Raw genomic sequence first — 12,798 nt, 5'->3', positions numbered from 1 at the left:
TGTGTTTCTTCCATTTGTGTATTGTTGCACCACCTGTTGTCACCTTCTCACCAAGCTGCTTGGCAATAGTCTTGTAGCCCAGTCCAGCCTTGTGCAGGTCTATAATCTTGTCCCTGACATCCTTGGACAGCTCTTTGATCTTGGTCATGGTGGCTAGTCTGGAATCTGCTAGATTGATTGCTTCTTGACAGGTGTCTTTTGTATAGGTACTGTAACGAGCTAGGATTACAGGTAAGACCTCTCCCTTATAGCAGGTGCTTCTAATCTCAGCTCGTTACATACAGTGAAGATACCAGGTAGCCTGACATCTGGCTGGTTGATAGAGGATCAAATACTTATTTCACTCATTATAATCAATCTCTGACTTTTGTCTTCTGGGTTTCTGGGTGTTTTCCTGTTGTTATTGTGTCTCTCACAGCTACAATAAATGTACCTTTAAAATTATGGACTGGTCATTTCTTCATCAGAGGGCAAACGGGTAAATTTAGCAGGGGATCAAATACTTTCCCCCCTCACTGTAGTTAGTATTGTTATTGTTAGTATTGGTCAGAATAGACCCACTGAAATTGATGGAGGCTAACTTAGGTTATTGATTTTAATGGGTCTACTCTATGTAGAACCTTGCTGAATGCAAGCCTAAGAATAAAAAATGATCAGAGATCTTCCAAAATTTGTTTCTTGAGCTAAATCTCTGCATGCTCAGCGGAGCTTGCCTTTCTCTACAAAAAGTTCTTCCTTAAGTTTTGTTTTGTTTTTTTAAAGCAAGCGTAGAAAATATAATTTAGAAATAGGTAAGTAATAGGGGTGTTGCAGATGCTGGGTTGGATCCAGGACTCCCTCCATTTGTTGAAGGGACTTCCTCATGTTAGAGGAAAGTCAGCATAATTCATGGTTGTGGAATAACCTCCCCTCCAAGGTGAGTCTTGCACCATCGTTGTAGGCTTTTTGACAACTGGTTGAATGGATGCCCTTCCATTATCCTGCATTGCTTTTCTATACTTCTATTAACTTTGCTGTTGGTTAGTTTTGTGTTTTTATTTTACGATTTTTAATAATAATTTGTACTGGGACTATTTGGAGAAGGGCAGGCTGCAAATACAAATCATATATCTATATGTATATGACCCTGGCCTATGATCCACGGGACAACTGGGATAACAGTAGTTACTAACACATTGTGCAAGGTACATATGGAAATTTTTAGCATCAGGCAAGCCTGTCAACAGCATGGGAGGGATTAAACCTAGCTTGGGAGAGATAAGCTAAAATCATTCACTGCTTGCAGGTGGTTGAAGAACATCTGTTGGGGTCTTGACTATGCATTACTAAATAGGAATTAAAAGCTCATTTAGGAGTACATGCAGGGAAGAGCGAGCACAACTTGGGAGGAAGAGAAAAGGGCTAGAAAGGGAGCTAATCGGGAATTAAAACAAAAAAGCATAGTTGTGGTTTTAAATTGAAATTTCGGCATCACTGGAATCCATAGCATTTTCCAGGTGTTCAGGGAGGTAGGTCATGACACAACCAACGCACATTCATTAGTGCACTGCTTCACAGGCTCTCAAACTACAATTTGAGACATTTTCTTTCATTTGTTTGTGAAACATGAATGCACACGGTGATGCAATGGCACTGCTGTGGCAGGCTCTACCTCTGTACACTGACATGTACAACTAAACACACAGAAATAAATTTCCCTCTGATTGCAAATCCTGCAAAGTTGCCAGCTGCTTGGAGAGAGCTCCCCACATGCTGTATGTGCAATGGATGCGAGGGAAATCTTGAAGCATGCTAACGAACCACAGGTAGTTGGTAGGGCAGAACCAGCCACCATGATACCAGCATTTCCTTTGTCCACACCTGGGAAGCTGCATCAGATACATCTCCCACAGCGTTAGTTTTCCAACTTTTGACCTCTGGCTCCAACCACAAGCATAAATAAATGCACTATTTTCCTACTTAGGCATGGGCATTAATCTGACAAAGGTGGAAGGCATTATCATGTACACAAGGAACACTACCGAAAGCAGTAACAAACCTGTGAGTGATGAAGCAAACGATGCTCCGGCAGCCTTTTCTATGGGCCAATTGTTTTCTCCGGGCAGTTCCTTGATATGGTGTGATTTAAGCAGTTCTTTGTAATGGTGCCTGTGTTAAAATAAAAGGCTCTGTGTAAGGTAATCCTCTCAGAGATACACAAAGCGATTATCTTGCACTTTCAGTTTCTAAAACTCAATCGGCTTTTGTGTACTTCAGGGCTTAATTAGATGGCTGGAGAACTTGCCATATTAATTCTGTGCATTGCAAGATTTGTGTCAATGGCGGCTCACATTCTTGTCCTAACTTGAACATCTTCGATTGACCATTATTTCTTTTTAATGTTGCTTTTACTCCTCTAGGAGATATAACGCATGTAAAACGGTATCTTTTGTTGGACTTCAGCTTTATAACACACAATAAAATGTAATAAAGATTTCAGGCATTTACAGAATAAGCTGCAAAATGGTCACATAAAAAAAATCGCTCCAATTTCAAAAAGAGGAAAACAACAAAAAAGGTCATTGACTAGGCTCAAAGTTCTTCTTTGAGAATGTCCTATAGAATGTTTTACTTTATATTCTTTTGAATGGGAGACACCAACAACATAACAGGAACTGCTTAGTTAGCTCCACAGTTGTTTGGATCCACGCTGGCACGGAAACCAGGAAGAGCTTTCTAAAAGGTGAGAACATAGAAATATGGAAGGGAACAAACGGAATAACTCAGCACAGCAAAGCTTTGTCAGGAGATAGGTAAAGCAGATGCCCCGCTCAGGGGCATGAGGCAAAGGTGGCCTGAAGCCAGCAGTAATTGTAATTTATTATTTGTACCCCGCCCATCTGGCTGGGTTTCCCCAGCCACTCTGGGCAGCTTCCAACAAAGACATCAAAGCTTCTTAGTTGCCCAGACCAATGACAAGCCTGACCCAGATCCTATTTACAAGGATCAAAGTGTCTCCCATGTGGCCTATTTGCGTCAAGAGGCTTCCTTGCTGGTGTGACTGGTCTCCTTTGGGGAAGGTTGGATTGGGACATGTTGAATCATCTCCTCACATTTCCCAGTTGATAGCAGTTCAAGACCCACCATGGAGTTGAATACTGAAAAATTCAAACACAAGCCTGCAGCTAGATTCCAGGAGCAGCTTTCTTCTACAATCAGAACCTATACCATTCAGTGTTGATTTGTTTGCTCTAAATTGAACCCACTGCTCTACAGGCATCCAAATGTAAGGAATGTAAAGTGAGCACAATGAATATGGTTGCCAAAACCAGTAAACAACTGTAGAGCTACACTCTAAGCAAGCTGCAAGCAATGTGCCAAACTTATTCAGAGGCCTACAAAGGTTAAGAACAAGCTCAGTTCACCTCCATATGAACTTCCTCACACCTGAATAAGCAGCAGTGTTGTAGATGTTTAAAATGTTAAAGACAGGAAGAAGGATTTCCCTCCTCTTGCATTCCTCTACTGGGAGATGTGCCAAAGCTTGACATCTTAAGGCTGCAATCCTATCTATATCTACACACTCCTGGGAGTAAGTCCTACTAAGCTCGTGGATGGGGGGGGGAATTATTTCTAAGTAAACACGTATAGGGCTGTACTGTAAATTAGATACATCACAACTAATGCTGATTTATTTTAACTGATGTTAATGTTGTATTTTTAAAAATGTTGATATCCACTCTGGAACCTCATGGTGGAAGCAAATAAGAAATCCCAAGAAATAATAATAATACAGTGTTAATTAAGGATAAGAAAAAAAAGCACCAGCTTTGGAGATGCAGTTTGCCAGCTGTAATTCTCACAGTTTGATTCAGCTAGATAGATGATCAGTGTCAGGAGTGCTGCATAGGAAGAGTCCAGCCAAGCCGAGACACAGTATGAGCTGAGGATTACAGAAAGTACCAAGCTATGTGACGAATATACATTCATTTTGCACAGATTTCCTACTACAGTTTGATTATATTTTGCACTTTCGGCAAGCAGTATGTCAATCTACTCATATCGCCTAGCTTTTAAAGCATAAAAAACATACTTGCAAACTTGAATAGGGTTTTTTTCTTCTCTCCTGACAATTCTCAACACCTCTTCCCAAAGTCTGGTGTTGATGCTTTCCAGATGCAGCATCACTAGACATTTTACTTATTTATAGAAGTCCTCAAAGATTAAGCAAAGCAGCTTGTGACAACTGCCTAGCAGAATCTGTTAAGCATTAATTGAATATTGTAATTTTACAGGACAAGGAAGAAGGCATGCATGAACTCTCAAATCGGGAAATGCAAGAGAAATGGGAAGAGAGTTGGATCAAAAGACAATTAAGAAACATTTCTTTTCCTGTATATTTTGTAGAATCAACTGCAATTCCTTCTTGTCAAGATTGAGGAAGGAAAATAATAATAATAATAATAATAATAATAATAATAATAATAATAATAATAATAAACAAAATCTAATTTAGATTCCAGAACTGCAGGAGGCTGGATTAGATGACCCTTGCGGTGCTTTCCAACTCTACAATTCTATGATGAAGCAAGATGCAATGCCATTATTGGAGAACTAGAATGTGATCTGTGACAGACATGAATAATTGTCAAGGCATGGAGACAGGAACAAGAGTATGTGCCTCCGTAAAGAAAAAGTAAGTGGGAACAACAGAATAATCCTTGCACAGTAAACTAGCATAAGGATCAGTACAATAGAATGGTAAGCAGGTTTTCAGTGCCTTCAGATGCGAAAAGTACAAGCGCCTAAAAGAAGGACTGTGCCTCCTAGCTCCATGGGAGAAAAAGGTAGAGAGACATCTGAGATGAACTCTGGGAAAGAGAATTTTGGCTTCTTTGGTGAATCAGTTCTGCAGGACTATGACAAGAATATCCAAAAACTACAGAATGAGAAAATATCAAAGTGACATTTGTTGCAATGAAGCACAATGTACCCAAGCCTACCAAAATTAAGCCTACAGAAGCCAGACATTAGCAAACAACTAGGTTCACTATTTTAATCTGATGCATATCAAAAGATGTCAGATGACTGAAGCAAGCAAGCCAAAACTCAAGAAAGCACCCAGATTTTTGGGGAGCGAGGACAGGAGGAAGGAAATCCAGGATCCCTAGCTGAGTTAACTTGTAGAAAAAACCTTCCTTGTCTCACAAGTGAAAGACTGACAGACATTTGATCTGCATAGGTGTTTTATTGAAATGTAAGACAAAAACACTGAAGTATACAAAGGATACATGCCTTCCGGTGATCAAATGAGCTTTGACACAGCCCTCCAGTTTTGTGTCTGCCATGCCACAGAAATGAAAAATGCATTCAGACACCCATTCTAAGCCATCTTTGTTAATGATGACAATGCCAGACAAAGTTTTCCTTATATGAAGCAAAAAACAACAACCCAAGGTGGGTCTTCTAAGGACTTCAGATTGTTCAACACACAGCCTTAGAAAGCACAAGAGACTTGGCATGAGGAGCAGAATATAAATTTAATCACAGGAAAGTGAACAGCACTTGTCTGGAAGGAGGAAAAAAATACTACCAAAAGACATTTGGATGAAGCAGATATTAGGGAGTCATGGCTGTAAATGAACCTCAGACAATGAAACAGATAGCTGGGAGGTACCATTTCATCACCATGTATCTCACAGGTGCAGATCCCTTCATATGTTAGTGAAGGGGTTCACACAGAGAAAGGGACAATGGTTTTGTGCAGCTGGCCCTGCTTCCAATATCACAGTTTAACTCAGACCCACCCCAATATCCTAGGCATAGATGGGTATAGCTGGGCAAGCCTGAGTATAGTTCTTCTCTACACACAAAGGCTTTCCTAGGAACTGTACCATCAGGACCTCTGGTATGCCCATATATGCTTAAAGGGCAAGGTCTATGTGCATAGGCATCCCCAGTTCAGATGCTTATGAGTGTTACAACCTGTTGTAGATTGGGAGGGGAAAACTCTCTTTAGAGGAAGTACATTAACAATGTATTCCTATGCACAGGGGGATGTTTACTCCCAGGTTAAGTGTGAGTAAGCTCCACTAAAACGTAAAGGTAAAGGGACCCCTGACCATTAGGTCCAGTCGCGGACAACTCTGGGGCTGCAGCGTTCATCTCGCTTTATTGGCCGAGGGAGCCGGTGTACAGCTTCCGGGTCATGTGGCTAGCATGACTAAGCTTCTTCTGGTGAACCAGAGCAGCGCACGGAAATGCCGTTTACCTTCCTGCCAGAGTGGTACCTATATATCTACTTGCACTTTGACGTGCTTTCAAACTGCTAGGTTGGCAGGAGAAGGGACTGAGCAACGGGAGCTCACCCCGTCGCGGGGATTTGAACCGCCGACCTTCTGATCGGCAAGCCCTAGGCTCTGTGGTTTAATCCACAGCATCACCCGCATCCCTTTAGCTCCACTAAATACAATGGCAATTCTGGAATAAACATACAGAGAACTGAGCTGTAAATACGTAACACACACTCTAATAAAGTGATTGGTAGAACATTGCATTAAGAGGAGAGTAACTGGACTCACCTTTGAAGTTCATCCATTTGGTTAAAAAGTGTTAGTTTTCAAACACCAAAGGATATTTTCACTCAATGTTTACAGTGGCTTAGATCAGGCATGTCCAAAGTCCATTTCAGGGGCCTAATCCAGCCTGCTGGTTGGTTTAAACTGAACCTGTGGCAGTTTATTTCAACAACTTTGGCTGGCCCTTTGGTCCGTCCTCACGGCTCTTTACTTCTGACCCTCTTTGAAAAAAGTTTGGACAGCACTGGCTTAGATAAAAGTTACCTAGTACAGTGGTGCCCCGCAAGATGAATGCCTCGCAAAACGAAAAACGCGCAAGACGAAAGGGTTTTTCGGTTTTTGCGTCGCTTCGCTAGACGATTTTCCCTATGGGCTTGCTTCGCAAGACGAACCGTCTTGCGAGTTCTTGCGAGTTTGTTTCCTTTGTTCCTTTGTTTCCTTGTTTTCTTAAAGCTGCTAATAGCCGTGCTTCGCAAGACGAAAAACCGCAAGACGAAGAGACTCGCGGAACGGATTAATTTCGTCTTGCGAGGCACCACTGTACATGTGATAAGTTGCTGCACACTAACATGTTTGATGCAAAGGGAGAGCTTCTATAAAAAATAATAATCTAAGTTTACTTCTACAGGTATGACTCAAAGATTATGAGAAAATATTGCTCCCCTACCTACTCTGAGCTACAGGCCCAATTTGTTGGCTTTGAAGAACATACATATTTAGCTAGCAGTAATCTAAAATAGAAAAAATATTTATTTAGTTTTTCCTGTTATGCCGTGATTGGAACTGCATACAGTAATTAGAGTATTCTTCACTCAGGAAGGTTATTGTTTTAATGAAATATACATAACAAGATAACACAGCTTCCAGACTTTCCATTTAACCCTCCGCACTGTGTATGTGTGAAACCATCCAGTGGCCTGGTGGGCTTCAGTACCCCTTTAAAAGCTCTTGGCTCCTTCCCTGGGATATCAGCCAGTTCTTCACTGCCAGCTTTACATTTCCCCTAGTCCATCTCAAGACATTTTTGGTACACTGAAAGCCCAGATTTGCAAAAATGTAGCATAAGACCCCACTCACTTGAATTTCCTTTGCTCATTCTGCACTTGGCATATAATTTCGTAGTGCTGGCAAAAGATTCCTAAAATACAGCTTATCTGAGATACCCCATAATTCTTTTGATCATCCAGTGTAGAAGGAACACACACAGAGAGACATCATCATTACCTGAGAACCACTACAGTCTCACTCCATTGCTTTTGCTCACTCTCCCAAGGGTTTACTCTGATCCAGTCCGAGGTCTCCAGTGCAAGTTGAGCCATGGCTATGCGATGCTTTGCTGCTGCCAAACCTTGCTTTCCATAGTCATCATTAACTGGTGAAATTATACCTCCAATCACTCGGTACTTTCCTTAGTACAGGGAGAAAACAGAAAGGGGGGGGAACAGTCTTTGTATATCTGTTTTGTAATGGTGATAAATGAGGAAATGAAAATTATGTAAACAATAAAAAGCATTGTTCCCTCTCCTTGGCGATTAAACTGTTCTAAGTTCTATTACTGAAGCGTCAACTCCATTAGATAGTACTAAAAGGAAAAGTGGATGTGTGTAAAACCTTCTGCAAATAGAAACATTTTTCATTTATAATGCATAGGATTAGACAGACTGAAGATAAGGCTAATGAATTTTTAGTTCTAGCAACTGTACCAGAACAGTTTCAAGATAGCGCAGTTGATGAATGTTTTAATTGACCAGTGTTTATTTCTTAGTATCTGATGCATACTAGCTAACAAGATTATCATGCCTTATCCACATGCTGAAGGAATAATGCCATGTTTCTGTAGATGTTTTCTGCCACTCTGCTTAATAGTGCACAGCAAAGCAAATCACGACAGTCAAGGGAGAAAATGGTTAATAAGAAAGGTTTTTCAGACCAAGACCAGAATGCTATGAAAGAAAAAAAGAGAAATCTTTAATTGGGCTTATCTGCGACAAAGATCTCCATCCATATGATTGACCACGTTAATTAAAATGGAAACAGAAGCCCTTATTCTTCAACAGTGCAATGAAATCTTTGATGTAATAAGATTTTCAAGGCAGGCCCTAATGTTCTCAACTGAGTTTGAGGAAAGTCAATATGATGTTTTCCTAAAAGTTATCAAATTTATCCAAGTATAAATAGCAAGGGAAGCCTGCAGGAAGACAAGCTTTCATCCATCTGTTTCCCAACACTCTGGGGTGGATGAAAATGTCTAGCTAAATAAATGATCACAAATATTTTCATGGATTAACTTTGGCAACAACGTCAACCTACAACTAATCAAATATACAGCATTACTTATTGTGAACTTGTGAAGCTGTATGACCTATCCAAGTTCAACCACTGGTCCATCTAGTGCAGCGTTGTCTGCCGACTGATTGACAGCTCTGCAGGTCTTGAGGGGTCCTTCATGAGATGCTGGGGACTCGGTCTGGGATCAAATTAATGCAAGATGTGCATACCACCACTCAGCCAACAATACCTCCCCCATTGCCTTCTTTATGAGATCCACAGTTCATCACTGCAGTTCTACGCACCAGTGGCAAGGATTAGTGTCAGCACAACGGGATTTCCCCTCTCTTCCCCATGTGGTCCCCAAATCTGCTCTAGGTAGTTGGGAGAACCGCTGAAACAGATTTAGGGGCTGAATGGGGGGGAGGAGAGCAGGAGAACATTCTATTGTTCAAGAAGAAATATTTGCACTGTTGGAATCCTCAGGGCTACACTGAACACAACCCATTATCATCTGACTTTCTAGCTGGAGCTGCTCGTTTTAGGCTAGAGCAGCCTATGAATTTTAAAGCTCCTCTTGCTATAATTTAACCAGCTGTAAATTTTGCCAGTATCCAGGAAAAGATCTCCAAAAAATATTATTGCCTAATGTGAGCCCTCACCCTATAATAAAGTAGCAAAATCCTTATCTATCTTCTTGGCATGAGTCAAATGATTGCTCTGACATTTTCCAAAATCTCAGGGTTAGCAGATGCTTGGGAATGTTTTCTAGCATATTTTTGCAAGTAGAGGCTATATACGAACTAGCCATGATAGATGATTTTTCTAATCTTTTTTTTAGTAGGTTCCAGTAATGGGCACTCTAGACTTTGCCAGAGTAATTTATGGCCTCACTTCAGATCTACACTTTAATAGAAAGTGCAAACCTTTCTATTACAGTAAAAAACAACAACCAAAAAACTGAAATGAGGTCATAAAGTGGCATCATGTTTATTGCTGACCAATTACTCCAGGTCATGCTCGCTACAATTAAAGTTAAAAAGTAGTTCCCCTACTTGTAGCCTGAGGTAGAAAAGTAAAAGCATGCCTGACTTGTATGTTGATTCTGCAGCCATTCTAAATATAAGGTTGGCTGTCTTGAATGTGAAAGAATGTGTAAAAAATTAAAAGCTGCCTCTTCCAGACCAAGGGTTTATTCAAACATTCCTGCAGTAGCATCAACACCAGTTTTCAAAGTCCCTCCACACCTTCTAAGAGGACATCTATAGCCAGGCCAAATCTTAGATCACAGTTTATTCCTACCTACAGCATGAAAAACCCAACTAGAGTCATTGTGGTGGTAGAGATGTGGGGAGATTCCAAAGCAGACTCACATGATTCAATCTAGTCCACATCCGCATCATTCTGCAGTCATGCAGAACCCTCCATAAGGCAATATGTGGACTGACGCAATGCCTGGCCTCTTTCTTTTACATTTTTTTTAAAGCAATCTAGTTGGCTAGCGTGTGGTGCTCCTTGCCACTATGTGCTCTGTACTGAAATACTGCAAGTTCGCCTGAGACTTTTACATGGGGATAGGCATGTCACATCCAACTCCAAGCAAGGGATCATCAAGAAGACTTGCAATATTTCAATACAGGGGTGCAGCAGTTCAAAACACTACACATGTGCATTATGGTTAGTGACTGAAATAAATTGATTCATTCATACACATGAGCTCCTCTAGTCAACTGCACTCTCTTTTTTAAAGTTGTAAAAGAGCAGGGCTGCAACACTCAGACCAAATCGCAAGAACTTGTATTTTTCATCACAAATGTTGCCTTTGTGCTTCCCTGTGGATTTTTAAGGATTTCCTCTTAAAAGACCACAAACGCAATGTGCTTACTCCTGTTTTCATGTAAAACTCAGATGGACTGGACTTCAATGGGTCTTTCCAACCCTACTTTATATTTTAAAGTCAACTAATCTAACTCACCCATCCCAAACTTATCCACTTATCCAAATTCTGCAACACAGTTCTGCTCAAAAAAGTAGAATTAAAAAAAGAAAATTTATGCTGAGAAATGTACATTATAGAGGAAAATGCACTGAAAAGCATACAAAATATATACGAATGGAATGGAAGGCATACAAAATGTGTACAAAGTGTTTAAAATGTAAATACACATTTCTCATGCTTTTTTTAAATCCACAAAAAAACAGACGAGATCTATACAAACCTGGCATGAAATAGGTCAAACCATCAATCCCTTGGCTGCATTTAAACAGCAGTTTGTTTATTTTTTACGGACATTTCCCTAACTGTTAATTTCCGCATTAAATCTGAGCTTTCACACAACATAAAAGCCACTTCTGAAACTATAGTGGAATATAGCGCATGTTTAGCACTCATTTCTATATTATTTGCAAATAGGGTCCGTACCCCCCCCCCCCCGCCGAAGCAAATAACACAATAATGAGCAATAAACTTGTACTATATTCCACTATAGTTTCAGAAGTGGCTTTTTCATTGTATGAAAGTTCAGATATATATTGCAGAACTTAACAGGGAAAAGTCATGAAAATGGAATAAAGCGCCTTTGAATGCAGTCCTGCTGGTTTGTGGGTGGGGGTGGTCAGAGCATAGTTGAGGGCATGCTATGCAGGGAAGGATTTGCAAGCCTTGCCTGGGCAATCTGATAACTGCCTGCATTCCCAGATGAGTCGCTGAGAGCAAGACAACAGCAAGTTATATCAGCTGTAAAGGATCCTTTTCGGTCATGCAGCCACACACTTGCATTTGGCCAGGGTGGCCAGTCTGCACCTATGAACCTGACCCTGCCTCTGTCACTTTACTGCTTTGGGGATACAGCTTAATGATCACATCATCTCCAGGAAAGCATTCAAGGAAGAGATGTCATTCCTGTGGATTGCAGCTGGTGCAGGGCCAGCAATGCAGTTATACTCTTTTTCTTCCTCTCCCTGCATATAAGAGCTGGATCATGTTTTATGCGCATAATGGATAGAAAGATTGGAAACACTGAAGGTTTTAGATATAAATCCTATGGGTGTTTGCAGGAGGAGAGGGGAGAATTTTTCACTATTATATGGCTTTGTTTGGTTATCAAAGCTACACCAAGAATAGGAACGTAAAGTAACAATAAATTTATATATTTATTTTATGTCTTTCAGCACCTTCTAAGCTCTGAAGGTTTGAAAAAGGCACTGTTGCCATCTTAAATAGAATTATCACAGATTACACTCTAACCTTTTCTCCAGATTACATGGAAATACCTTATCATGCAGTATTTAATTTCCCCAAGTTTCATTCTGTAATGGAAAATCAAAGTTAAACTCATGCCAGCAACTGCTGTGACATTAATTAAATCTGACACTAACCTGGCACCTGGGATCAAGCATTTTATTCTTTCAGTTGCATAGCTTTTGGTTTAAATATGTTGCAAATCCCTGGCAAAAAGGTGGAGGGAAGGAGCTGTGTTACATAAGATGCAGTCCCCTTGCTTTTATCAAGTGTCTAGGATCCTCATATGCATTCAGCACCTGTTAATGATGATTAAAGGGCAATTTCTCATTCTGTTGCTATTCTCATTCTATCTTGCTGCTGGAAAGGACCTTACATTTGCTGGCAAGCAGTGGACAGATATCTGCTCCAAGTAGAAGTGACAGTCTTCAGGAAGAATACACAGCTGGATATGCAATGGGATTTTGCAGTGTACATCACATCACCTTGCGACTACTCCCAAAGAAGACAACACACAAATGAAGAAAGCCATGATGCTTGGGCCACAAGGACCATGCCCAGATGGCTTGTTCTGCACTAGGACAGAGATGGCCCCTTAGGATACATTCACACGGTCAGCTGCTGGTCATTTTTGCCAGATGGCCATGGACCATTCTTGCAGATACCCAGCCCATTGTGATTTACAGAAAATCAGGGCAATGAACCATTCTCTATGCATCTTTTCTGCATCCT

General features: G+C 40.7%; 1 protein-coding gene across 5 annotated transcripts in view; it reads right to left on the bottom strand.

The window, feature by feature from the left end:
• NMNAT3 (nicotinamide nucleotide adenylyltransferase 3) overlaps window positions 1–12,798 on the bottom strand; it is a 35,588-nt gene that overhangs the window by 5,732 nt on the left and 17,058 nt on the right. For all 5 annotated transcript variants that reach the window (XM_083613964.1, XM_083613960.1, XM_083613962.1 and 2 more), the window contains exons 3-4: window positions 7,782–7,965; window positions 2,039–2,148 (exon numbers count right to left, since the gene is read on the bottom strand). In XM_083613964.1, the coding sequence (XP_083470090.1) occupies window positions 2,039–2,148; window positions 7,782–7,965 (294 nt within the window). The remainder of the gene's footprint in view (window positions 1–2,038; window positions 2,149–7,781; window positions 7,966–12,798) is intronic.

Source organism: Podarcis filfolensis (assembly GCF_964270895.1).
Source record: "Podarcis filfolensis genome assembly, chromosome: 5".
Lineage (NCBI taxonomy): Eukaryota > Metazoa > Chordata > Lepidosauria > Squamata > Lacertidae > Podarcis > Podarcis filfolensis.
The sequence above is the reverse complement of the archived record's forward strand: the minus strand, read 5'-3'. Positions and strand labels throughout refer to the sequence as shown.